The sequence below is a fragment of the Oryctolagus cuniculus genome, chromosome 5 (assembly GCF_964237555.1).
Source record: "Oryctolagus cuniculus chromosome 5, mOryCun1.1, whole genome shotgun sequence".
In the NCBI taxonomy this organism is placed as follows: domain Eukaryota; kingdom Metazoa; phylum Chordata; class Mammalia; order Lagomorpha; family Leporidae; genus Oryctolagus; species Oryctolagus cuniculus.
Window position 1 is genome coordinate 12,410,044 of NC_091436.1, and position 27,711 is coordinate 12,437,754.

The 27,711-nt window shown below is 47.1% G+C and overlaps 3 protein-coding genes and 1 long non-coding RNA gene across 14 annotated transcripts in view; 2 read left to right on the forward strand and 2 right to left on the reverse strand.

The window, feature by feature from the left end:
* The window catches only part of TFB1M (transcription factor B1, mitochondrial), a 59,655-nt gene extending 33,206 nt beyond the window's left edge, over positions 1-26,449 (forward strand). For 3 of the 4 annotated variants that reach the window (XM_002714950.5, XM_051855241.2, XM_070073370.1), the window contains 2 exons: positions 23,339-23,466; positions 26,085-26,449. In XM_002714950.5, the coding sequence (XP_002714996.1) occupies positions 23,339-23,466; positions 26,085-26,385 (429 nt within the window). In that variant the 3' untranslated portion in view covers positions 26,386-26,449. Of the gene's footprint in view, positions 1-22,901; positions 22,938-23,338; positions 23,467-26,084 lie in introns of all 4 variants that reach the window. The other variant, XM_017345441.3, reaches the window with a different exon arrangement.
* Positions 4,174-5,728, forward strand: LOC138849564 (uncharacterized). Its single transcript, XR_011388450.1, has 2 exons — positions 4,174-4,298; positions 5,692-5,728. It is a non-coding gene; the product is annotated as an uncharacterized lncRNA (long non-coding RNA).
* Positions 4,689-5,658, reverse strand: CLDN20 (claudin 20). The gene has a single exon (XM_017345443.3). The coding sequence runs from the start codon at positions 5,501-5,503 to the stop codon at positions 4,844-4,846; it is 660 nt and encodes a 219-aa protein (XP_017200932.3). The 5' UTR covers positions 5,504-5,658; the 3' UTR covers positions 4,689-4,843.
* Positions 26,391-27,711, reverse strand: part of TIAM2 (TIAM Rac1 associated GEF 2) — a 246,507-nt gene continuing 245,186 nt past the window's right edge. For 6 of the 8 annotated variants that reach the window (XM_070073350.1, XM_070073355.1, XM_070073353.1 and 3 more), the window contains one exon: positions 26,446-27,504. In XM_070073350.1, coding sequence (XP_069929451.1) covers positions 26,918-27,504 — 587 coding nt within the window. In that variant the 3' untranslated portion in view covers positions 26,446-26,917. Of the gene's footprint in view, positions 27,505-27,711 lie in introns of all 8 variants that reach the window. The other 2 variants (XM_070073356.1, XM_070073357.1) reach the window with 1 other exon arrangement.

The following is a 27,711-nucleotide window of genomic DNA, read 5'->3' on the forward strand; positions in this document are numbered from 1 at the left end:
TGGGTTATATTTTTTAAATTGTTCTTTATATTTGAGAGGCAGAGGGAGCATATGTCCACTGATTCACTCCTCAAATGCCCACAACAGCCAAGGCTTGGCCAAGCCAAAGATGAGAACTGGGAACCCAGTCCAGTTCTCCTCCATGACTGGCAGGAACCCTATTACCTGCTGTCACCTGCTGCTTCCCAGGGTGCTCATTAGCAGGAAGCTGGACTTGAGGGCGGAGCTAGGACTCCAACCCAGCACTCCAGTGTGGGATGCAGGTGTCTCAAGCAACATCTTAACCCTCCGCCAAATAACTACTCGGATGCTTTATAATTTTTAAAAATATGTATGTATACATAATTTGTATCTGACTTTGCCATCTAAATTTATTAGTGTGTAGAACAAATTGCCCTCAAGCATGGTGCACATTTAAAGCATAAATAATAACAACATTTTAGGTGGATTAATGACCATGTATCTATGACATATAAAGAAAAGGCCAGGAGTTGGAGCATCCAAGCCTGACCTTTGAGGTCACACAGCTGTTGAGACCTCGGCCTGTTGTGAGGTCCTCCCCTGGGTGCACGGATCTGCTGAGGGCCAGCCACTGCTATGCCTTTGTGTTCTCTGGAATCTGACACCGAGGCTATTACCTCTGTATATTGGCCCTCTTGTTGAGACTCATTCGAACATAAGGTCAGAGCACCGTTTATTCCTGCTTACTTAAAATTCTTTGATATTTGGCTGGATTTCGTGAAATCAGAGATTGCGATTGGGTTTTGTAAAACGGGTGTGTTGAGGGAGGGCACTTAGGAGCAGGGGCCTGAGGGCAGCAGCAGAGCCGGGGACTGGGGCTTCTGACTGGGCGCAGAGCCGCTCCCACAGACCAGCTCCAGCCTCAGCCCTCGCAGGAGAAGGTGCTTCACGGTCGGCCAGCCTGGTGGGCCCTGTGCCCTGCAGTCTTGCAGAAGTGTCTGCACTGAATCACCAGGGCTTGCTGTCTCTCCCACCTCCCCAAGGCAAGTGCTGTGTTTCGTTCATCACCACATAAATAAGCACATGAGGAAAAAAGTCTTTGCCTTGGGGAGATGACTTGCTGGCTGGCTACTGGGGGCAGTGGTGCTGTAACCACCCAGCAGAGACAGCAGCTCCAGATCTGGGAACCCATAGCCCCCAGCACTGCCAGCAACTGTGGAGGGAGCCTGGGCAAGGCACTCCCAGCAGCCTCTGGGGGTTCCTGCTGGCAGGCAGAGCTGCAGGATTGCTGATAGTGCCTGCTCTGCCGGGCTTGCTTGGAAGTTCTAAGCGAAGTTTCATGCTTAAGTGAACATGTTAGCATGTTAAATCAGGGTTATTTAATTGCATTTTGTCCTCTCTCCTCCTCAGCAACTCTAGCCTTTTCCTTTATCAATGGTTTGATTCTTACCATTCCTACAGTCTTCTAAGCTGGCTCAAGTTGTTCCTGAATGCAAGTTTGAGGGGCCAGTGCTGCGGTGTATTAGGCTAAGCTTCCACCTGCGGCGCTGGTATCCTATAAGGGTGCCAGTTTGTGTCCCTGCTGCTCCTCTTCCAGTCCAGTCTGCCATGGCCTGGGAAAGCAGCAGAGCATGGCCTGAGCTGGCCATTGCAGCCATTTGGGGAATGAACCAGCAGATGGAAGACCTTCCTCTCTGTCTATCTCTCTCTCTCTCTCTAACTCTGCCTCTCAAATAAATAAATAAAATCTTAAAAAAAAAAAAAAAAAAAGGAAAAGGAAAGCAAGTTTGAGTCTGAAACATAAACTGAAAGCCAGTTTCATAATTAGAGTCGTCATCAAAAATCAGATAAGTAAAATAGAGAAGGGAATATGGTCCAGTGTCCTCTATCTGAAATGCCTGGGACCAGAAGTGTTTCAAACTTAAATTTTTTCAGATTTTGGGACATTTTTGCATGAACATAATGAGATATCATGGTGGGTAGGACCCAAGTCTAAACAAGAAGGTCATATGTTTCTCATACACGTAGCCTGAAGGTAATTTTATACAATATTTTAAAAATTTTATGCATGAAACAATTTCATGATAATGGAATTTCCCACTTGTGGCGTAATGTCAGTCCTCAGAAGGTTTATTTGAAAGGCAGAGTTACAGAGAGAGAGGGAAAAACAGATCTTACATCCGTTAGTTCACTCACCAAATGGCCAAAATGGCTAAGGCTGGGCCAGACTGAAGCCAGAGTCCTGGATCTCTCTCATGTGGGTAACAGGGGTCCAAGCACTTGGGCCATTTTTCCTTGTTTTTCCAGGTGCATTAGTAGGGAGCTGGATTGGAAATGGAGCAGCCAGGACTTGAACCAGCACTCATGGGATGCTGATATTGCAGACAGAGTCTTAACCCACTGCACACTGTGCCTCAATGCCAGCCTTCTATAATTCTAACTGAATACTAGTCATGCTTTTGTGATTGCTCAAGGATAAAATAAGAGTGTTTTAAACCCAAGAAGGAAGAAACAAAATAGTATTTTAAAGATGATACTTTGATATAAAATGCAATGAAACAGAACAGTTGCTAGAGATAATGATCAAGTGTATTGCCATGTTTAGAATTTGTAGGTTGTGATATCAGTCCTCAAAGTCAGTTAGTTAGTGTATGACAGTAGCTGACGATGTAGTCGTGGAAGAGATGTAATAAGAAAACATCGAGTCCATGTCCAAAACTGACTTTCTGTCTGCCTGCACCAGGCCTGCTCCTCCCCGTGTGTTCATCATACTGCTCACAACCTCCTCACCTGCCCAGGTCATCCCTGCCCGAACATGGCGGTCAGCCCAAGCAGCCTCCTGACCTGCACCCTCACAGCTAGCCAGTTGTTACCAGCTTCTGGCATCAAGTAAAGTTCTCCCAATTCCTTCCCAGACTTTACCAGTTCTCCTGAGTTAAGTCTTTATCGTTTTTGTCAGAACTGTTAGATTCTTCAGTCACATATCTTAGTCCGTTTTCTCCTGTTGAAACAAAATACCCGAGACTGGTTACTTTATAATGAAAAGAGGTTTATTTGACTCACAATTCTGATAGCTGGAAAGTCAGGATGGTGAGGGTCCCTGGGCTGTGTCCCCCGTGGCAGAGAAGCTGAATGGGAAGTGGCCACTTGCAGAAGAGGCCAAGCCGGTGAGGTGGCCTTGCTCTCCCACAGCCGCCCCCTGTGAGAACTCCCCGACTCTTGACCAGCGTTGATCCACCCATGAGGGCAGAGCCTAATTGCCTTCCACTGTGCTCCACCCTTGAAGGTCCGTCACTCAACACTGCTACGCTAGGGAACACGCTTCCAGCAGACCAACCTGTGGGGACCAAACACACTCTAACCATAGCTGTGTATACTAGGGTGGGCCTTTGTCTTAGAGGTTACGATGCCAGACATGATTACATCCCATGTTGGCCTTGCTGGTTTGACTCCTGACTGTGCAGCTTCCTGCTAATTAGGACCCTGGGAGGCAGAAGCAATTGAGTTCCTTCCACCTTCATGGGAGACCTGAGTTGAGTTCCTGGCTCCTGGCTTTGGCCCCCCAGCAGTTACTGGCACCTGGGAAGTGACCCAGTGGGTGGGAACCTATCTACCCTCTCCCCCCCCTTTCAAACAGTAAATAAAGTTATTTTACATCCACTAATTGAAGCAGCTCATCTGTAAGAACAGTATTTCTGTGAATCAAATTGGAAGAAAAAGTACCGTCATTTAGCTTATAAGTTAATGCTTAATGCATTGAAAGTGTGTGGTTTGGCTTTCCTTTGCTGTGGTGGCATTTGCTGATTTCTTAATATTAATTTGCATGTAATACTGGCAGTTCTCACAAGTGTGTGCAGCTAGTTTTCTAATGTGAGAAAGGAGATGGCGGATCTGTTGAGGATTTGGCAGAGTTCAAGCAGGGCTCCTCTGTTCCTCAAGACTCATGCACGGTGGCCTGAAGCTCGGAGCAGGCCACTCTGCGAGCTGGCAGGTAGCCCCAGGGGATGACACTCGTGACGATCCCAGGCCCGGGTCCCGTTTCTGCTTGGCAGTTTGGTCATTTTATAAAATCCAGTTTGGAAGCTGTATCAACAAGTATCTTAAAAGGAAAACAGAGGCCAGCATTGTGGCTTAACAAGTTAGGTGTCTGCCAGTGGTGCCAGTATCCCCTGTGGGCACTGGTTTGAGTCCCATCTGCTGTTCTTCCAATCCAGCTCCCTGCTATTGTGCTGGGAAAGGCAGCGGAGGATAGCCCAAGTGTTTGGGCCCCTGCACCCATGTGAGAAACCGAGAAGAGGCCCCTGGCTCCTGCTTTGAATCAGCCCAACGGCCATTTGGTGAGTGAATCGGTGGATGGAAGACCTGTCTCTCCCTCTCTGTAACTCTGCCAGAGCTGGGCTGACCTGAAGCCAGGACCAGGAGTTTCTTCCTGGTCTCCCATGTGGTTGCAGGGGCCCGTGCACTTGGGCTGTCCTCCACTGTTTTCCCTGACACATTAGCTGGATTGGAAGTGGGGCAGCCAGGACTTGAACCGGCGCTGACATGGGATGCCGGTGCCACAGGTGGAGGCTTAACTTACTGATCTCATAGAATAAATCTTGAAAAAAAAGGGGGGTTGCAGAAAATGCTGTCAATTGCCCTGTTAATGTAATCGGAACTTCTAATGGTAGACTTTTAAACATGAAAACAATAATGGAAAACTAAAGGAATCTTCAGGCAGATACAACTATATAGGATGTTTTACTGGCATTTTAAACTACCATCTAGTTTTCAAGCATTTTGCACTGTTTGTAGTGAAAGTGAAACATTCTGATGTTTCAGATTTAAAGCCAAGTCCCAGCTGGCACCCCACAGCTTCTTGCCACCCGTGCGCAGCAGTCATCTATACATAATCCTTCAGGTTGTAGGCAGGTCTGCTCTCTGGCTGCGGGGCTGAGACGTGCTGCTGCGTGTGTGTGTGGAGCCAGGCCTCTGGCTTCCTTTTTATACAGGAAGTGCAGAAAATAATGCCAGAGATAAACAGCAGCATTGCCGAAATGAATCCAATGTAGAGTGCTCCTCCTGGTTCGTATTTGTTGCTCTCTGGAATTGTGGGATCCAGGAAGCTTGCTATGATCTCCTTGGTGTACCACACTGCTGGTATGAAACCAGAGACCCCCGCAGACATGAAACAGACTCCTCCGGCAAAGGAAGCCTGACTCTTGGTCTCTCTGTCACCTCCTAAGCGGGTGCACTTCATTCCCACGGTGGATGTGCAGATTCCCAAGGCAGACAGGATGCATGCCAGCACCATGGCGACCCTCGCAGCCTGCACGAGCGTGGGGAGGGACAGAATGGAGTATTTCAGGGTGCAGCTGAACATGCCGGTGCTGTACCACGTGCAGTCCATCCACAGCCCATGGAGCCGGACCATGGCCATGAGGATGTTGGAGCCCACATCCACCTTCACCTTCCAGTTGGGCAGCAGAGTGGCCGTGAGCACTCCGGAAACCCCAGACAGGGCCAGGGTGAAGGCCAGGAGCTGGAGCCCCTCCGAGGCCATGTTGTCGCTGCTGCGTCTGTCCTCTGGGAAAGGCTGGTGGCAAGGGCTAGGGAGAAAAGACAGAATGAGGATTGCGGGAGAGGAAGAAGGGGTCAACACAAGGCCTTCTGTTCCAGTACGAGCTGAGATCGCCTCTGAATAGGAAATGCACACACATAGCCTTTTGTTTTGTTTTGTTTTGTTTTAAGGACCCACTGTGTGCCAGCACAGGACCCAGGTAGACTGTTGAAGAAGGAAAGCAGTGGGAGAAATTGAAGTCTCTGGCGTGGTCACACCCGTGCAAACTCCTGCCCACGCCAGCCTTCACTTGGCTGCAGGTACCTGGGACCGTGAACCAGTGTCATTTGCTAATGAGAATGTGAGACCCGTTCTAGCTGGGAGCGGAACCAGTCCCTGACCCAGCCTCCTGCAATAGTGCCTCTTCCGAATGATTCCAGTGTCAGGTCAGCAAATCTCAAAACAACATGCCAGAAGTAACCACACCGCCAGTTGATACAAAAGGGACCCAGAGAAATGGAACTGTGTTTTATTGTGTGTGTGTGTGTGTGTGTTTTTTTAAGAAAAGGGAGAAAATTGCACCTACTTTGTGGCTTAGCCGTGTTTTAAGAAGCGAAAAGACTTCTTACCCTACCATCTATCCATTCTGTCTGTCAGTACTTACTGTCTTTTTTGGGGGTTTCTGAAGTATTGTACTAGCATTTTTCGTATTTCTGAAGTCACTGAATTAACTGCAGAGTGGGATGTGGGCTCCTGGATGCAAGCACCTGGCTCGGCTCTTGGCGCTCTCTAACCTCCCTGTGCTGCGTGCTCTCTTCTGGAGAGGTGGTGCCTGTTCACAGGGTGAAGCAAAAGGCCTGGGGCAGGGTCTGAGTCACAGAAGGTACTCAGTAACTTATGACTGATTTTATTAGTTGCATTTCTTATATCATGCAACAATTGATGTCCAAAGACATTTGAGGCTTCTCTTTTCTCTCCCTTTCTAAGTCGATTGAATTTGTTTTCATAGAATTGTGCAGCTGTAATCTAAGGATCCATGTTTTTTGAGATTAGGGTGCTCAGATAGGAAACCACGCCTCCTGTGCCACCCAGTCTCAGCAGCTGGTCTGCTGTGGTCCAGTCCTTCCACTCCCCCCGCCTCACTGCCTCCTGCATCTTTTCAGTTGACCACAGAACTTCCTGCTAGAGCCCTGCCCCCCCCCCCCCATGCTTCCCATGGGAAGCAGGAAAGTGCTACATCTGGAGGCAGAAGGCACCGCAGGGATCTGTTTGACCCAGCTCCGTCCCTCCGGGAAGAGGACACCATGGGGTATGGACAGGCCACACAGCTTAGCTCCAGGTGACTCTCCAAGGCAGCTGATGTTTTGTGTTGAATTATGAGGTGCTGCTAATCCATGCCTCTATGAAAAGTGCTAACATCCCGTAGTGATGATAATTAGAAATGTTGGCTCTCTCAGACGTTGGAGTCTGAGCTATGTGGATTGAGTTGTGCTATTTTTAGAAGAAGTGCCAAACTTATAATTCTTGAAGAGGATTTCTCTCAGATTTTAAGTTCTTAAGAGTTAAACCCATCTGTAAACACCAGTGTGTTGAGATTTTGCCCACCATCAGACAGTTCGTGTCTTTTCATATCTGAGATCAAAACAGAGCAAAAGTTAAAGCTTCCAGAAAAAAAAATTATGCAGGTGTTGCAGCTTTAGATGCACTGTTTTAAGTTTGGGTTTTTGCATTTGAGACTCCAGCAGGTTTGCTAAATGATGCCTCCCCAGACCATTTTCAGTTTAGATCCTTTTCAGGAATGACATTGCTGTTCACATGTCAGGAGAGCTCTGTTCTCTCCTCTCTCATATCCTGCCCTCCTCCCTCCCTCTCTTCTGTCCCAGTGCCCCTCCCTCCCTTCCTCTTCCATCCCAGAGCCCCTCCCTCCCTCTTCCTCCTTTTCCTCTTCCCTTCCTCCTTTCCTGCCTTCCTGCCTGTCTGCCTTCCTTTCTTCCTTGGTTGAATAATCTTTAATATGCTGATCAATTTATGCTCAGCTTACCAATTCCAGCCCTTTCTTCCCCTAGCCAATACACTGCGTGAATGTCCGTGTGATTCAGACCTGCTGACGGCTTGCTCGTCACAGTTAACAAGGGCTGGCAGTGATGAATTAGACAGGCAAGATCAGCACAGACAAGATGACGGTGCTTTCCGTTAGTGAGCGCTTGCTCAGCGTGGAAGATTGGGCTTCACGTGCTTTCTGCTGCGTGGAGAACTTATGGAGAAAGAATTTAACTCCAAAATGAAGGTCACTTTCCTGTCCCTTTTATCCAGTTGCCTTGCCTTTTGGCTGTATTGCTGTGAGTTATTTCTTCCTCTCCAGCCCCAAGAATAATACAGTTTGTGGCCTGTTCTCCCAAATGTCTGTCTCATGGAGAATAAAGACATACTTTGTGGCGGTGGCGGTGACCGTGACCGTGGGGGTGGTAGAGGAGTACCAGGAGGTGCACAGGCTGCATTCCACTCCACAGGGAGAACTCCAGCACCGTACATGCGGAACCCAGCCTCGCGGGCACACTGCTCGACTGTTTGCCAACAGAAAGGCTAATGCAGATCTCATTAAAATGTAACCTAAGTTTTCCATCTATGTCAAAAATAATACTTAAAAACAGCCGTACAACTTCTACTTCAAACTAAATAATGCCTGAAGATCTGCACCGAGGTCTCAAAGCAGTAATAGAAGCGACTCATTTTCCATACCTTTTGTCGGTGGGCTTCCCTGCTTAGCTCCTTTCTGTCAGTTGTCTTCAAGTTAACACTCTTAGGCATAGGAAGAGAGACCACATGCGAGACTCGTGTCTGAGGTTCTGAGTGTTTTGTAGGAAGCTCCCACAAGTTAACTTGAAAATCTCAAATAAGGAGCAGCATAGAAATCCGAGAGGTGGAAACTGCTGATGGTGCTGCAAGATAACTACCAGGTTCCCATCTCATTTTTGGAGCTGTGGGAGAATTAAGACAGGAGAGGCGGGGCGGGGAGGGAGCTGTTGTTCAAACGGGATTTGTCCAAACCTGAAAGCTAAAAATGCTTTTTGTGTCACTGAGTGTGGAGGAGGGATTATTTGGGTGCTCACAAAAAGGCTTTCTTTTCTTTTAATATTATGTTTCAGTCACAGTTATAATTTATCTTTGAGTATTTATCTTTTCTGGAAGATACAACTTATTATTTTATGTCCCCAAAGACTGTGTATGGTCTGAAATATTTTTAAATGGATTGTGTTTTGCAAATGATGAGCAAGAATCTCTCTATTCTGGTGCTGTTGTCTGAAACCAAGACTCATAAAATTGTTAACTTTTAAAAAACTATTCAGGAGTGAGTTTGAATATTTTTTTTCCAATGAAAGGAAAGCCAATGACAACTTTCGAACTTTCGACTAGAATCTGATCCCTAAACTCAACCTGTGTCTTTGTTTTGTTTTTGCTGTGATGCTCTGAATTTTTTTCTGTTCCTCATTTCACTGAAAAAAGAAAAAACTCTGGAGTATTATTATATAAATTAAAGATTTTGGAAAATGGCACGAAGAAATAACACCAGTATGTTGTGATAACATGTGTCAGATGAAAGTGTGGTTACATATTGAGATTCCATGAATGATGGTGCAGGCATGCTTCCCTACCGTTCTTTCAGGTTCTCATTTCTTTTTTGGCAGTTTTGATTCTCCAGGCTATAGATTCATAGCCATTGTACAGAAAGAAGATAATTACATAACTGGGATCTTTTTTTTTTTTTTTTAATAAGGGTTGAGTCTGGAGGGTGGAAAGGATTGGGATTTATTTATTTATTTATTTTTTAAACAGGTAGAGTGTATGGTGAGAGAGAGAGATGAGAAAGGTCTTCCTTTTCTGTTGGTTCACCCCCCAATGGCTGCTGCGGCCGGTGCACTGCACTGATCCGAAGGCAGGTGTCAGGTGCTTCTCCTGGTCTCCCATGCGGGTGCAGGGCCCAAGGACCTGGGCCATCCTCTGCTGCCCTCCCGGGCCACAGCAGAGAGCTGGACTGGAAGAGGAGCAACCGGGACAGAATCCGGCACCCCGACCGGGACCAGAACCCGGTGTGCCAGCGCCGCAGGTGGAGGATTAGCCTATTGAGCCGCAGCGCCAGCCTATAACTGGGATCTTTAAAATTTACAACCATTAGTCATGTTGAACATCAGTCATCAAGATGTCGTGAATCTTTTTTTTAATATTTATTTATTTAAGAGAGTTATGGAGAGAGAGGGAGAGACAGAGATCTTCCATCTGATGGTTTACTCCCCAGATGGCTGAAACAGCCAGAGCTGGGCCAGCCCAGAGAGCCAAGAGCCAGGAGCTTCTTCTGGGTCTGCAATGTGGGTTCAGGAACTGAAACGCTTGGCCTCTGTCGCTGCTTTCCAGCAGGGGGCTGGATCAAACTGGCGCCCATCCTCAAACATATTGGACTGTTCTGTCTTGATAGTAATTATCCTCTAAAACATTAACCACCTGCTTTAGAAGGGAAAACTTTTGAAATGGAAGCAACTTTAACTATGGACCTTTGATCAAGGCAGAATTTATTCTATAAAAAAGAAACTGGAAAGCAGCAAAGATGGCCCAAGCGCTTGGGCCCTTGCTACCCATGTAGGAGTTGCAGAGGAAGCTCCTGGCTCCTTGCTTCAGCCCGGCCTAGCCCTGGCCATTGCAGCCATTTGGGGAGTGAACCATCACATGGAAGATCCCTCCTCTTTCCCTCCTTCCTTTTTTCCCTCTCCCTTTCCCTCCCCCCCCCCCCCCCGCCTCCTTCTCTCCCTCCCTACCACCCTCCACGATTAGTCTCACTTTTAAATAATTTTTTAAAGTCACCCTTGATTCTGTACCCAACATCCATTCAGTCAGCAAATCCTTTTGTTTCTGACTTCAGAATAGACCAAGAACCTTTCCCACTGAGCTCCTGTACTGCAGTCACTGTGGCCCAAGACCTCTGCTCTTCTTCCCTTCTCATTTTCCTGTGCCTGGAGCAGTGCCTGACTCACCTTAAGATCCAATTGAAAACTGAATGAGTGAATGAATTCAGAAACTGATTTTGGCGTGTAAAAGAATGGTAATTAAGCTGTAAATCACTCTTGAATGATTCCAAATTGAAACTTGTAGTTTCTGAATTGAATTCTGACTGAATTTCAAGTAATTTTGAAATTCCTTAGTTTTGTGGGCTAATAACATCTACTCTTTTTTTATAGAAAACTTATAAGTTTCGAAAGTACAACTTTTGGATTATAACTGTTTTTGGCACAATAACCATCCTCTGAACCTTCAAACCATCCCATCTCCTACTCCCTCTCCCTTCATTAAGATTCATTTTTCATTCATTCATTCATTCATTCATCCTTCATTAAGATTCATTTTTAATTATCTTTATATACAGAAGATCAATTCTATACTAAGTAGTGATTTCAACAGTTTGCACCCACACAGAAACACAAAGTATAAAGTACTGTTTGAAGACTAGTTTTACCATTAATTCTCATAATACAATGCTTAAGGACAGAGGTTCTACAGGGGGAGCAAGTGCATAGTGACTCCTGTTATTGATCGAACAATTGATGCTGTTGTTTATGACATCAGTAATCATCCAAGGCTATGGAAGCCTCTTGAGTGCACAAACTCGAACCTTATTTAGACAAAGCCATAGTCAAAGTGGAAGTTCTGTCCTCCCTTTAGAGAAAAGTACCTCCTTCTTTGATGGCCCATTCTTTCCACTGAGGTCTCACTCAGATATCTTTCATTTAGGTCATTTTTTTGCCACAGTTTCATGGCTTCCATGCCTGAAATACTCTCATGGGCTTTTTAGCCAGATCCGAATGCCTTAAGGGCTGATTCTGAGGCCAGAGTACTGTTTAGGTCATTTGTCATTCTTTGAGTCTGCATTTGTCATTCTTTGAGTCTGCTGTGTATCCCACTTCCCATGTTGGACCGTTCTCTCTTTTTTAATTCTATCAGCTAGTATTAGCAGACATTGTTCTTATTTATGTGATCCCTTTGACATTTATTTCTATCTTTATGATAAGTTAGCGTGTGCCAAACTCTACATCTCCTTCCTCTCTTATTCCCACTCTTATTTTTAACAGGGATCAATTTTCAGTTAAATTTAAACACCTAAGAATAATTCTGTGTTAATTAAAGAGAGTTCAGTCAGTGGTATTAAGTAGAAAAAGAAAATGCTAACAAGAGTAAAATGGTAAGCTGTGTCTCGAACGGTCAGGACAAGGGCTGATCAAGTCGTTGCTTATCGTAGTGTCAGTTTCACTTCTACAGGTTTCCTTTTAGGTGCTTAGTTGTCACAGACCAGGGAGAACATATGATATTTGTCCCTTTGGGACTGGCTTATTTCACTCAGCATAATGTTTTCCAGATTCCTCCATTTTGTTGCAAATGACTGGATTTTGTTTTTTATAACCACTGTGTAGTATTCCATAGAGTACATATCCCATAATTTCTTTATCCAGTCTTTTGTTGATGGGCATTTAGGTTGATTCCATGTCTTAGCTATTGTGAATTGAGCTGCAATAAACATGGAGGTGCAGATAGCTCTTTTATTTGCTTTAATTTTCCTTCAGTAATTCTGAGGAGTGGGATGGCTGGGTCATGTGGTAGGGCTATGTTCAGGTTTCTAATGACTCTCCAAACTGTCATTCATAGTGGCTTTACTAGTTTACATTTCGACCAACAGTAGATTAGTGTGCCTTTTTCCCCACATCCTCGCCAGCACCTGTTGTTATTTGATTTCTGTATGTAAGCCATTCTAATGGGGGTGAGATGAAACCTCATTGTGGTTTTGATTTGCATTTCCCTGATGGCTAGTGAACCTAAACATTTTTTCATGTGTCTGTTGGCCATTTGGATTTACTCTTTTGAAAAATGTTTATTGAGGCCGGCACCGCGGCTCAATAGGCTAATCCTCTGCCTTGCGGCGCCGGCACACCGGGTTCTAGTCCCGGTCGGGGTGCCGGATTCTGTCCCGGTTGCCCCTCTTCCAGGCCAGCTCTCTGCTGTGGCCCAGGAGTGCAGTGGAGGATGGCCCAAGTACTTGGTCCCTGCACCCCATGGGAGACCAGGATAAGTACCTGGCTCCTGCTATCGGATCAGCGCGGTGTGTCGGCCACAGCGCGCTGGCTGCGGCGGCCATTGGAGGGTGAACCAATGGCAAAGGAAGACCTTTCTCTCTGTCTCTCTCACTATCCACTCTACCTGTCCAAAAAAATGTCTATTGAGGTCCTTGACCCATATCTTAAGTGGGTTGTTTGTTTTGTTGTTGTGGAGTTTCTTGATCTCTTTGTAGATTCTGGTTATTAATTCTTTATCAGTTGCATAATTTGCAAATATTTTCTCCCATTCTGTCAGTTGCCTCTTCACTTTCCTGACTGTTTCTTTTGCAGTACAGAAACTTCTCAATTTGATGTAATCCAATAGTTAATTTTGGCTTTGGCTGCCTGTGCTTCTGGGATCTTTTCTAAGAAGTCTTTGCCTGTGCCTATATCTTGCAGGGTTTCTCCGATGTTCTCTAATAATTTGATGATGTTGGTTTGTAGATTTAGATCTTTAATCCATGTTGAGTGGATTTTTGTGTAAGGTAGGGGTCTTGCTTCATGCTTCTGCACATAGAAATCCAGTTTTCCCAGCACCATTTGTTGAATAGACTGTCCTTGCTCCAGGAATTGGTTTTAGATCCTTGATCAAATATGAGTTGGCTGTAGATGTTTGGATTGATTTCTGGTGTTTCTATTCTGTTCCATTGGTATCTGTTTCTGTACCAGTACCATGCTGGTTTGATAACAACTACCCTGTAGTATATCTTGAAATCTGATATTGTGATGCCTCCAGCTCTGTTTTGTTGTCCAAGATTGCTTAAGCTATTCGAGGTCTGCTGTGTCTCCATATGAATTTCAGCCTTTTTTCCAGATCTGAGAAGAATGTCTTTGATATTTTGATTTGTACCACATTGAATCTATAAATTGCTTTTGGAAGAATGGACATTTTGATGATATTGATTCTTCCAATCCATGAGCATGGAAGATTTTTCCATTTTTTGGTATCCTCTTCTATTTCTTTCTTTAAGGTTTTGTAATTCTCATCATAAAGATCTTTGACGTCCTTGGTTAAGTTTATTACAAGGTATTTGATTGTTTTTGTAGCTATTGTCAATGGGATTGATCTTAAAGTTCTTTCTCAGCCGTGTTTCTCAGCACTGCCTGTGTATAAAAAGGCTGTTGATTCTTGTGTATTGATTTTATATCCTGCTCCTTTACCAAACTCTTCCATGAGTTCGAATAGTATCTTAGTGGAGTTCTTTGGATCCCCTAAATAAAGAATCATATCATCTGCAAAGAGGGATAGTTTGAGTTCTTCCTTCCCAATTTGTATCCCTTTGATTTCTTTTTCTTGCCTAATGGCTCCAGCTAAAACTTCCTGTACTATGTTGAATAACAGTGGTGAGAGTGGGCATCCCTGACTGGTACCAGATCTCAGTGGGAATGCTTCCAACTTTTCCCCATTCAATATGATGCTGGCTGTGGGTTTGTCATAAGTTGGCTTGATTGTGTTGAGGAATGTTCCTTCTATACCCAATTTGTTTAGAGTTTTCATCATGAAAGGGTATTGAATTTTATTGAATGCTTTCTCTGCGTCTATTGAGATAATCATATGGTTTTTCTTCTGCAGTTTGTTAATGTGGTGTATCACATTGATTGATTTGCAAATGTTGAACCATCCCTGCAGACCAGGGATTAATCTCACTTTGTCTGGGTGGATGATCTGTCTGATGTGTTGTTGGATTCTATTGGTTAGAATTTTATTGAGGATTTTTGTGTTTATGTTCATTAGGGAAATTGGTCTGTAATTCTTTTTCTTTGCTGCATCTTTTTCAGGTTTAGGAATTAAGGTGATGCTGGCTTCATCGAAAGAATTTGGGAGGATTCCCTCTCTTTCAGTTGTTTTGAATAACTTGGGAAGAATTGGAGTTAGTTCTTTAAATGTCTGGTAGAATCCTGCAGTGAAGCCATCCGGTCCTGGGCTTTTCTTCTTTGGGAGGGCCTTTATTACTAATTGAATTTCTGTCTCAGTTATAGACCTGTTTAGGTTTTCCATGTCCTCATGGTTCAATTTAGGTAGGTTGTATGTGTCCAGGAATCTCTCCATTTCTAATAGATTTCCCAGTTTGTTGGCATACAACTCTTTGTAGTAATTTCTGATAATTCTTTTTTTTTTTTTTTTTTTTTTTTGACAGGCAGAGTGGACAGTGAGAGAGAGAGACAGAGAGAAAGGTCTTCCTTTGCCGTTGGTTCACCCTCCAATGGCCGCCGCGGCCGGCGCGCTGCGGCCAGCGCACCGCGCTGATCCGATGGCAGGAGCCAGGAGCCAGGTGCTTTTCCTGGTCTCCCATGGGGTGCAGGGCCCAAGCACCTGGGCCATCCTCCACTGTACTCCCTGGCCACAGCAGAGGGCTGGCCTGGAAGAGGGGCAACCGGGACAGAATCCGGCGCCCCGACCGGGACTAGAACCCGGTGTGCCGGCGCCGCAAGGCGGAGGATTAGCCTAGTGAGCCGCGGCGCCGGCCTCTGATAATTCTTTTTATTTCTGTGGTGTCTGTTGTTACATTTCCTTTTTCATCTCTAATTTTATTGATTTGAGTCTTCTCTCTCCTTTTTTTGGTTAGTGGGGCCAATGGTGTGTCAATTTTGTTCATTTTTTCAAAAAAACAACTCTTCATTTTGTTGACATTTTGTGTTGTTTTTTTGGGATTCAGTTTGGTTGATTTCTTCTCTAATTATTTCTTTTCTCCTACTGGTTTTGGGTTTGGTTTGCTGTAGTTTTTCTAGATCCTTGAGATGCATTGATAGCTCATTTATTTGATGCCTTTCCAATTTCTTGATGTAAGCACCTGTTGCTATAAACTTTCCTTTTAACACTGCTTTTGCTATATCCCATAAGTTTTGATATGTTGTGTTGTCATCTTCAATTATTTCCAGAAAGTTTTTGATATCTTGTTTGATTTCTTCTGTGACCCACTGTTCATCCAGGAACGTGTTGTTCAGTTTCCGTGTGTTTGCATATGCTCTAGGGATTCCAGAGTTGTTGATTTCCAGCTTCATTCCATTCTGGTCCAAGAAGATGCATGGTGTGATTTCAGTCTTTTTTAATTTGCTGAGTCGTGCTTTATGGCCTAGTATGTGGACAGTCCTAGAGAAAGTTCCATGCACTGCTGAGAAGGATGTGTACTTTGCATCTGTAGGATGAAAAGTTCTGTAGGTATCTGTTGGGTCCATTTGGTCTATAGTGTCAGGTTTTTTTTTTCTTTTAAGATTTATTTTACTTATTTGAAAGACAGAGTTACCGAGAGAGGTAGAGACAGAGAGAGAGAGAGGTCTTCCATCTGCTGATTCACTCCCCAGATGACCACAACGGCCAGCGTTGCCCCAGTCTGAAGGCAGGAATCAGGAGCTTGTTTGGGGTCTCCCATGTGGGTGCAGGGGCCCAAGGACTTGGGCCATCTTCTACTGCTTTCCCAAGCCATAGCATAGAGTGGGATCAGAGGAGGAGCAGCCAGGACTAGAATTGGCGCCCATATGGGATGCCGGCACTTCATGCCAGGGCTTTAACCTGCTATACCACAGCACCAGCCCTATAGTGTCAATTAAATCTGCTGTTTCCTTGTTGATTTTCTGTCTGGTTGATCTGTCCATTACTGAAGTTGAGTATTGAATTCCCCCAATACTATTGTATTGGAGTCTTAAGTCTCCCTTTAAATCCCTTAACATTTCTTTTATATAGCCAGGTGCCTTGTAATTAGGTTCATATACATTTATAATAGTTATATCTTCCTGTTGAATTGAACCCTTGATCATTATATTGTGCCCTTCTTTGTCTCTTTTAACAGTTTTTGTGTTAAAGTCTATTTTGTCTGATGTTAAGATGGCTACACCAGCTCTTTTTTGGTTTCTGTTGGCGTGGAAAATCTTTTTCCATCCTTTCACTTTCAGTCTGTGTGCATCTTTGTTGGTGAGATGTGTTTCTTGTAGGCAGCAAATAGATGGGTTTTGTTTTTTAATCCATTTAGCCAGTCTGTGCCTTTTAACTGGGGAGTTGAAGCCATTTACATTCAGTATGACTGTTGATAAGTAATGACTTTTCTCTGCCATTTTTACAAAGATATTCCTGATTTATACTTTGAGCTTCCTTTGATTTTTTACTGAGATTTTCTTCCTTTACCTTCTTTCATATTGATGACCATGTTTCTGTGTGCAGCACATCCTTAAGCATCTTTTACAGGGCTGGATGGATGGTGAAAAATTCTTTGAATTTCTGTTGCTATGAAAGGTCTTTATTTCACCTTCATTCACAAATGAGAGCTTTGCAGGGTATAATATTCTGGGATGACAGTTTTTTTCTTTAGGACTTGGACTGTATCTCACCATTTTCTCCTAGCCTGTAGGGTTTCTGATGAGAAGTCTGCTGTGAGTCTAATTGGAGATCCTGTGAAAGTAATGTGGCTTCTCTCTCTTGCACATTTTAGAATCTTCTCTTTATGCTTCACTGTGGTGACTTTGATTACAATATGTGGTGATGAAGATCTTTTCTGGTCATGTCTATTAGGAGTTCTGTGTGCTTTTTATACTTGGACATCCCTTTCTTCCTCCAAATTGGGGAAATTTTCTGTAATTATTTCACTAAAAAGATCTTCTAATCCATTCTCTCCTTCCATGGCTTCAGGAACTCCTAAGACCTGTATGTTGGATCGTTTGATAGTGTCCTATAAATCTCCAACACTTTTTTACTTTTCTAATTTCTTCTTCTTGTTTTGGTTTGACTGTAGATTTCCAGAGATCTGTCTTCTAACTTAGATATGCTTTCTTCCGCCTCACCAATTCTATTGTTAAGGTTTTCCACTGCATATTTTATTTGACCTTTTGAATTTTTTTTAAAGATTTATTTACTTATTTGAAAGGCAAAGTTACAGAGAGGCACAGGCAGAGAGAAAGAGGTCTTCCATCTGCTGATTCACTCTCCAAATGGCCACGACAGCTGAAGCTGGGCCAATCTAAAGCCAGGAGCTTCTTCTGCATCTCCCACAGGGGTGCAGGGTCCCATGCAATTGGGCCGTTTTCTACTGCTTTCCCAGGTCATAGCAGAGACCTGAATCGGAAGTGGAGCAACCGGGTCTCGAACCAGCACTCATATGGGATGCCAACACTTTGGGCAGCAGCTTTACCCACTGTGCCCTAGCACCAGACCCTTGAATTCTTCAATTCTAATATTTCATTTTGATTTCTCTTTAAAATCTCAAATTTTATGGGAAAAAAATTTCATATCTATTATTGATTTCTTTAATTCATGGATTTGCTTCTGATTACTTCTAAGTAATCCTATGACCAGTTCTTTGAATTCCATTTCCAGCTTTCCTTCAATCTCTCCATCTGCACATTCTAGTATTGAAGTGTTGTTGTGTTCCTTTAGTGTTGTTGTTTCTTGAATTGCTGTATTTATTTTTAGGCATTTGTGGAGATATTGGTTGGTTTTTTCCCCTCCCCTGTAATGGCTTTTATCTGTGGACTATGCCTCTCTGGCTTAGTAGAGTGTGTGTTCTTTCAGTGAGTAACCAGAGGTGTTGGCTGGCTGTGGCCAAGGGACTCTGTTCAGTGCTCCAGGGGAGGGGGATGTCCAAAGTGACACCCAAGTTGGACGTGTTAAGGTTTGTTTTTTTGTTTTGTTTTGTTTTGGTTTTTTTGGTTTTTTTTTTTGTTGTTGTTGTTGTTGTTTTGTTTTTATTATCAGAGGGAGTTTTGGTCTGCTCTGGCATAGTCTCACATTCAGCTCCTCTCCTGTAAAGAGACCAGTGCCTGGGCGCTAGCCCCGGTGGGTACAGTATTCATCTGCGCTGCCACAAGGACACACAAAGGATCCGTGCAGTTCTCAGTGTGAGCATGGATCCTGCAACAGCGACCCTTGCCAGGGGTCAGGGAGCCCCACGTGTGTGGAGCGGCCCACAGTGACTGCCCACAGACTGAGGCATACCCTGCGCCCTCCTTCATAACCACAGTGTTTCCACAGTCCCAGCATGCAAGGCTCCCACACTCACAAGCACTCAGCTCCCTGTCAGTTCTCCCAGCCTTACTCAGGCCTCTCCTCTCAGCCAAAGAACACCGGTGCCAGGTGGCTGGGGAGAGGGAAACGTGCCTCCTTTTCTTCCCCTGTGTTGTCAGGTACACTGTCCCCCGCAGGGCTCCAAGCCAGACCCAGCCAGGCTCTTCCTGCAGTCTGGTCTCCCCTCACCTCCGAATCTGGTGCTGAGGCTCTCGGCTGCTGTGGTCCTGAGTTGCGCACGTCCACACGCTCCACCGGACAGATGCACGGTGTCCCTCTAATTTGGGTTGAGTTTCCTGTGCAGCTTTCTTTCTGACTCTTCCCTGAGATTGCACTGTGTCCACTTTGTTTTTAAACTGTCTTCTCCCAGGCTGGAGCAGTAGGCTTACTCCCTATTCCACCGTCTTGGAACTGACTTTGTTTAGGTTGAAACCATCACTGAGAAATGGTTCATTCTGATGTGCTGCAGGGTCCCTGCACCTGCTCCCCAGGAAGCCAGACCCTGTGAGTGCCCAGGCTTCTGCCACACTAGGCCCTGAGGCTGCTCCCAGGCCGGCCCTGCCATACATCCCAGCCAGAGCAGGGCCTGCAGATGCTGCTTCACGACACCACGGGCGTGGGTCTCCGGTGACGATCCCGGACTCCAGTTAACTAGCAGTAGATCCTTCTCCAGCACTGTGTTGCTCGTCTGCTTTAGGTAGGATCAGTCAAGCATTCACGACCCTGAAGTTATTTCATCTCGCGGGGCAAAGAAGCACTGACTTGTCTTATTACTCATCGCTATAATCACCGCGTGTGCACACACACACACACTCACACTCTTCCACAGGGAATCTTCACAGTGACGTCAGCGTTCTCGTCTCCTCCCTCACTCGGGTACCTCTTAGTCTTGTTTCTTGGCATGACCTTAAGTGAGTTTTTCTGTTCTCTCAGCCTTCCATCTCCCTACTGCTTATGCCCTGAGAGTCAATACTGCATCATTCTTTGAAATCTGTTTTTAACACAAATTGCAGATTTTTTTAAAGAAAGATATTTATGTATTAATATAGTCTTTTATATATTGGTTTGAAATACCTGGAATACTATTAAAGTTTTAAGGGTTTACAGCTGAAATTCTGTCCTTAAATTGGGTTTAGGATGTGGATTACAGGAAAGATCAACCGGTTCTAAGAAATATGATCTATGTCTCTTGATACTGTGTGTTTCTACAAGATGCATAATTATCGTATGGTTGGCTTCCATGCCTCGCCAATCCTGTTGTCCTTGGCTGGGGAAGTTGGGCATTCTGACAGGGACTGTGATTAGCTCGGGTAGTACCTAAAGACGATGTAGCTACTGGTGGCTGGGAGAACCAAGCGTCGCCAAGCTGCTCATGCTGACTGCCATTTCCCCTGACAGTAACCATGACTCTCCCAACCCAGCATCCTGTGTTCTACTGGGCGCTGCCAGCAACCTCCGTAATCAGCCAGATTACACAGAGCTACAAGGCTGTGTGTGACACCCTTGAACCTTGCTGGTAGCAGTACTGGAAGTCCTGGGTGTTCTGTGGGGTCTCCCTCTCCTCCCCAGCCCTCTCGAGCTCTCCAGGTTACAGCTCTTCCTCATTGCTTCTCTCCCCACTGCTCGTCTTCTACTGCTCTTGCCCACCATGGAGAGCTGAGTGAAGACGCTTCCTTAGACGGTGGCCAGCGCCCTTTCTGTGTCTTCTCCCGTGGTAGTGGCTTGGCTCTCTGGGTATTAGAAATCAAGCAATGGGCCGTTTATTCCTCATAGTGCCCATGTGTCGTGTTGATCAGAGAGCCAAGTTGTACTAAGACTTGAGATTGAATGTGAAAGCTGCTTAGGCCCTTCCCTTCTGAGTTCCAAGTGCTGCTGTGAGCCGATAGCCCTGGCCTTGAACATAGTTCATCTGTTAGGCTGCCAACATGAGAACACAGCCACAGCTTGGTTCCACACTGACCTTATAATGAGTTAGAGAGGCAGATATTTAAATTCATTATAAATCCTTTAATTTGAAATTTAGTAGGTCATTTTGTTATGCTTATAAACTGAGTTTAGAAAGAGTTTGCAACATTAAACTGTCATATTTTAAGTGCATCCAGGTGTTGTGATACTAAATTCCTTTTTTCAACCAACTCCTTTAATAGACTTAAGAAAGGAGAAAATGGTTGTAATTTTAAAGAAGCATTCAATTATAAGTAAAAGGCATTTTTTTATCTGTTACCATAGTTACCAAGCAGCCTTCCTGTGGTTCTCAAGAAAATGGGACCCACCCCTCAGTAATTCTGAGAAGGGCTTTTGGGTAAGGGGTGGGAGGCCCCCCAGCCCAGGGGCAGGCAACATCACTCAGAGCCCTCCACTAACTAGTGACTGCGATTGTGAGTGGGAATTTTCGTTTAGTTTGGATTTAATGCCAGCCAAGGTACCTACCTGGGCATCAGCATCGTATTCAGAACGTAGAGGATTGCCATGGTTTCATGGGGTGCTGCTATATTTGTGAAGGACTTGCCACTGACTGTATTTTCAAGCATCAGGTGTATCTCAGAAGAATGAAATCCAGCAAGCAGGAGGCTAGATTTTGAGTCTAGGAGTGTTGAAGTGGCAGCTGAACTGGAAGGAGAATGCGTCTATCCCTGCATTTGTGCATTTGGTCTTACTCATTTAGGGCTGCATAGGGGTTAAATTTTATCCCAGATTTTGCTAGAAGACCTTTTTTTCTCGAGAGGCCAGCAGGCTGTTGGGTCTCCCTTGGTTACTGCAGGAGGGTTCCTGCTAGCGCCGACTCTGGAACTGAGGAGAGCTGGATTGGAAGCGCTGGGGGAGGTTGGGTCCCAGGGGGCAGGAGGTGACACAGGAATGCCGCTGAGCCCTCTCGGGTGGTTGCGGAGCGCCGAGGTGAGGCAGAGTCCAGAGATTGCTCTAGAGCACTCGCAGGCCAGCTGGGCTCACGTCTCTGTCCCACATCAAGGGGAGGGGAGGGGAGGTGGGTGTGTCATTGCTTGTGGGAGGGGTCCTGGACACAAAGTTACGATGGTGCCCCCAGGCTGCTTCTCACACTCTCCCACGTGTGCAGCTTGTCTGCTCTTTGCATCCGGGGAAAAGCTGGTGCTTCCCCCATCCTTGCTGCAGGTCTCTGCCCTCACATACCTACCCCAGCTCACACCCCGCCCCTTCCCATCGTCCCCCCCCCCCCCATCCTTCTCTGAGAGCACAGACCCCTTCGTGGCCTCTGGACCCTGCTCTGTGGTGGGATCTGTTCAGATCTAAGGAGAGTCCTAGGCCTTTTGACCAGAGTACTTGAAGTTCTATGAGAAGTACTTGTCACTAAAACACTCGGTAAACTTCATGAAGAACACTTTGCATTGTGTGAAGTCACCACCATTCCGAATGACGCTGCCCTGTGTCATCTTTGCTGGAACGGTCTGGAGCTGAGATATAGTGGGCGTCGTGGGTGTGGGAAGGCCCCCACATGACCTTTCTCAATTGGCCATGTGGAGTGCTGGGCATGCGCCAGCCCATGCCACCCCTGCCATCAAAGCTGCATCCTGGAGGCGCAGCTGTAGCTTGTCTGGCACCTTGGGGACAGGCTTGGTGATTGTTCAAGGAGACAGGGAAGGTCTGGTGGGTCAGCTGGTGGCCAGGTGTGGCACCGCAGGGCCCCTTGTTCAGCCCACGTGGGGCCAAGCACATCCTTGCTCATTCTCGTTTTCCAGTCCACAAAGCCACACATCATGTACAGGTGACCACCACCACTCTGCCATCCTCATTGTTGGGGACCTAGGGAGCCACGAGCCAAGTCCGCCCAGCAGAAGGAGAAGCCTTGTGACCTGTATGGAGTTCTACAATGAGAATTCCTCTTGAAAAGCAACAGTACAGCCCACGCCCCCCAAATCGCTGTACTTTACCCCGTAGAGAGTCTGCGTGCTGTTCTGAGAGCCCCTGGAGACAGATGCCTGTCAGTCCTCCAGAGACTCCCGTTTCCCAGGCCTGCTCTCCGCCGGGCACCCTTGTGTGCGCGTTGCCTGCTTGCCGCCTCTTCTGCCTGTCTCTGCCCACAGCGTTTTGCCTTTGCTGTTGTGAGTGTGTCCTTGAGAATCACGAGTCCCTGTCTGGACTCTGGCAGGTACAAATCTTATCAGTCACGCCTGAAAAGTTTTGTCTTCTGATAATTAAAGAATTTCAACAGCTGGTAGCCACTTAAACCCTCGCAATGGTGACATTCTTGGCGGTCTGTTTTCTGTTTCCATCCTGGCCATGCCTCCTGCGGCATTTAAAGCTGCAGCCAGAGTTCCGTGGCCGTGAGACCCTGCTTGTGAGTCCAGTGGAGCCGATAAATCCTTTTGGGGAGCTGGGTGCTGAGTGGTCCCTGGGGCCTGCCTGTCTCCTCAGCACTGCTGCTGCAGCTTAGCCTCCTACTCACTCAGAGGTCACGGGAGTCGCCTAATGCTGTTGCCTGCCTGCTGACTTGAAAAAGCCGTCGTGAAACTGCCTTGCAAAATTAACTGGGGAGCAAGCACAGGTGCAGTGGCTGTCGGTCCACCTGACGCAGTCCCCAAGCGTAGCATCCCACGTAGGCCTGCGGAGGAGGGAGGTGAAGCGTGTGCAAAGCTTTGTTCATGGGAACCACTCTCGCCGGCCTGGCCCAGGGTTTGTGAAGTGAAGTGGTTTAGTCGCATTACGCCGCAAAATGATCTCTGTCTGCTTACAACGCAGGTGGACGTGGGAGTGGTGCGCTTCACCCCCTTGATACAGCCCAGGATCGAGCAGCCGTTCAAGCTGGTGGAGAAGGTCGTGCAGAACGCATTCCAGTTCCGGAGAAAGTACTGCTATCGAGGGCTTGGGTAAGAATGCCTTCTCTTCCGCTCAGTAGCCATATTTATAAAATCCTCAGTCACTTCCTAAAAATGTGTCTATTTGAGAGGCAGACAGAGCTCCCATGTGCTGGTTGGCTCCCCAGACGCCTGCAATGGCTAGGACCGAGCTGGGCCGAGACTGGGAACAAGGAGCTTCTCACGTGGGCGGCAGGGACCCAACTACTTGAGCCATTCCCATTGCCTCCCCGGGTCTGCATTGGCAGGAAACTAGAGATGGTAATTAAAGCCAGGGCCCAGTGAGGGGTGCAGGCACGTTAAGTGGCACCTTAACCACTAGGCTAAACATCCAACCCCCTCAATCACGTTTAAAGAGTAAGAACTTTGATTTTCTGTGAATATTGCTCTTAGTTCAAACACTGTGATGAACAGATTTGGAAGGAGGAAAGCCTTAATTTCACCTCAGATGCCATCTATAGATTCGGTCTTGTCTTTTTGTTTTGTTTTGTTTTTGGTGAGATTTATTTATTTGAGAGGGAGAGACAGAGGTCTTCCATCTGCTGGTTCACTCCCCAAATGGCCACAACGGCCAGAGCTGGGCTGATGGGAAGCCAGGAGCTTCTCCTGGGTCTCCCACGTGGGTGCAGAGGCCCACGTACCTGGGCCATCCTCACTGCTTTCCCAGGCGCATTAGCAGGGAGCTGTATCGGAAGTTGGAGCAGCTGGGACTTGAACCAGCACACATATGGACTGCCCGGCCCTTCAGGTGGAGGTTTAACCTGCTACACCACGGTGCCAGCCCCAGGTTAGGTCGCTTCTATCTAAGTTCAACCTAAAACTTGCACTCGCATAGCTAGCATTGGCCGAGTCTCCAATTCCTAACTTGGCATCAGGACTCAGAGGTGAGTTCTTAACAAGCTGTGTTTCCACTCTCTTCATTAAGGACACACTTCAGGGCTGGGGAGCACACAGCCATGCGTGCCTGATCTCTGGGAGCCACTCTGCTCCATCATGCCCAGCACCCCATGCAGGCACCATCAGGACGGCAGAGCACAGGGGCACCTCGGTGACACTGCACTATGCACTGAGAGTCAGGAACATGTTCAGTCATGCACAGTTGAGGCCGGGAAGTGTGTATTTCTTTTACAATTTCCATCAGTATTTGGCTGTTTAAAGGGGCTCAGCTTCACAGATTCTCCTCAGTTTTACATGACTCCACTTTAACTGTTTTTCCTGGTGAGGTGAAAAGCCCTTTTATTTATATTTTTTTCTCTTAAAGATTTTATTTATTTGAAAGTCAGCATTGGAGGTTGGTGGGGGGAGAGAGATTTTGATCTTCTACTCACTGGTCCACTCCTCAGGTGGCCACAAGGGCCAGGGCTGAGCCACACTGAAGTCAGAAGCTTCATCTGGGTCTCCCACGGGGGTGCAGGGGCCGAAGTACTTGTGCCATCTTGACCGCTTTCCCAGGAACAGCAGCAGGGACCTGGATCAGACGTGGAGCAGCCAGGACAAACTGGTGCTCATGTGGGATGCTGGTGTCGGGGTGGCAGCTGTGCCTGCTTTGCCAGCGCCGGCCCGAAGCGCCCTTGTGTTGTGCATGCCATTACTTGAAGTACTGGCAGGTGGCCACATCCCGAAGCCGTGGCTATCCACAGAGCCTGTCCTGGAGGACCTCAGCTTGCCTTTTGGTGACTAAGTGTGACTCATAAAACTGCATGGATAGTTCCGACCCGTGACTCACAAAAGGGACGTCCTGCTTTTGGAAATCCTGGAATTGGTCTGAGCCTAGAGCTGCCCCTGTGTTTCCAAGACAACCTCCCAGCGCAGTGACAGCCCAGGAATTTCAGGCACACAGTGGACAGGGGCACAATACTGTGACCCACTCTGGCTGGCCAGTACATGTCAGTCATTCTGCACTATGACTCAGCCCTAGCTGTTAGCCATCATGGGACCTCCCCCTCCTCGCCATGAACAGAAAGACCCGGGCCACCTCCCCTGAAAACGTGGGGCGCATCAGCTGTTGCTGAGAGCATCCTCAGCCTGTAAGGAAAACACTCCCTCCCTGGGCCATGACACCGGCCGAGCCCCAGGAGGTGAACCCTGCGGTTTCCGAGGGTTGGGAGAAGAAAAGCGAATCTGGGCTTAACCTTGCAATGATTTCATGCAGTTGGTCTTGATACAGTTCATTGGGTTAGATGCAGTTTAAAATACACACTTGGAGTCAGTTTAAAAGATGCATCAAAAATCTGTTCCTTTCAAGCTTTGCAAAGAACTCATTTTTGGGATAAAGAATAAATCCAAATGATAGAAAATCAGAACTTGAGATTTGTCACTCCAGGAATCAGAGAACTTTCATATCACAGTACGGGGCCAATTTCAACTGACCTTGCTACAAGACTGCTCCTTCACCGCGTATCCACCTAGTTGCAGGAGATGCTTTCCCACCGTGGAAACACCCTGCAGGTGAGGTTGCATCTGCCCACCCTGGTGGCCTGCCTCCCTTGCCTGTGTCATAGCCCAGGTTCTTCCACGTCAGTCCCTGTGCCCCTGGCCCCCTCTGCAGCCCCTCCAGGTGTCACTCATCCAGGCAGCCTCAGGCTCGGGAGAGTGTGGGTGAGGCTCTGATATTTTTCTCTTTCCCACAGAATGCTATTCCCCGAAGCCCAGCGCTTGGAAAGCACGGAGAGGCTGCTCCACCTGGCCGACGTCGAGCCCACCCTCCGGCCCCGCCAGCTGTCCATCGCACACTTCAGGAGCCTCTGTGACATCTACAGACGCATGTGTGACGGCGACCCGCAGCTCTTTGCTTACGATTTCCGAGAAGAGCTCAGGCAAAGTAAACACAAGTGTCGCCACGAGGAGGACCGTGGGGAGAGCGGGGACCTTAGCCACTGCCGTCCCCAGGATGTCCTCCACGTCTCCCCAGGACAGTCAAGAGACCAGTGAGCAGATGGCGTGTATTCTTTTACTGTACAGCTTGGTAGAGAAAATAAATATCAAATAAGATACAGTACAGGCTTTAATACATATATATATACACTGCATAGATAGGACGTGTTCGGTATAAACATGAAGTATTTGCACACTGCACCCCTACACCACATCAGAATAACTTAGGTATTCTTTAAATAAAGCGGACACTGGCAGCCCGGAGAAAATGCCCAGAGGAGTCGAAAAAAATGTCCCTTTTAAAAGCTTTTAATCCAACCTCTCCAGTCTTACTTCCCCCCCACATAAATTAGAATTATTAAGAATGCAATCTAATTTTAAGGATTCTAAGTCATTTTGATGCCTGCTCAAAAGAGATGTAAAAGTAAGCAATTTACAGATTCCGATCAGTCTCATCTGGTTTCCCGAACCACAATAAATTAAAATAACTTAAGTCTTTACAGCTGTCTCACGGGAAACGCGTGCTGCACGAAACCCAGTCGTGACCAGTCTAAGCGAGCAGCCCGCCCCGGCTCCGGCCGCAGCGCTGCTAGGATTTCCCGTGGCTCTCTGTCTGGTAGAAGCACTCCTCGCTCACCACCGACGTTAAGCTCTGGACGCTGAATTCCCGCTCCAGGACAGAGTTGAGGTCGAGGCTGGAGTTTTCCGATTGGCAGTCCAGGGACTGGTGGCGCGTTTGCGCCTTGGCCAGAGCGCCTCTGTCCCTCTTGGTGCTGTTGGCCTTCCGCTTAATGGGGCAGAAGTGGCCCCGGACCAGTTTGGGCTGCTGCTCGCCGCCCCCGGGCTGTGTCTCCGCCTCCTCCGAGATCCTCAGCCTCTGGAACTCGATCTCGATGTCCCTGGTGGGGCTGCCCCCTCTCGGAGGCGGGGGGCCGTCGTCCTCGTCACTCAGGATGTCGCTCTCTTTGACCAGGCCGTCCGAGAAATCGGCCAGGCCCTTCCCGGGCGAGCCGCCCTTGGAGTCCTGCCTGCCGTCGGCCGCGGGGCAGCCGCTGCTCTGAGTGGTGCTGCTGCTCAGGCTGCCCTCGTCCGAGTCGAGCGAGTGGCCCTTGCCCGGCTCCCCGGGCCACTCGCTGCTGGAGGAGTTCTTGAGGACTCGCAGGGACCTGGAGGAAGCTGCAGGGAGAAAACGCGTGGCCCTTAGGAGGCAGACCCGGCTCCACGAGCTGGGGCCCGCGCCTTGCGGGATCTGACTTCATGTCCTGCTCGCCCTGCCTCGTGTTCTCCCTTCAACTGGAGTGACCGTGACCCTGGCAGTGAAGCCGACACGTGCAGGCGCTGCCATCACGGCTAGATCCTACTCGGGCCTCTCTGGAAGTGTAA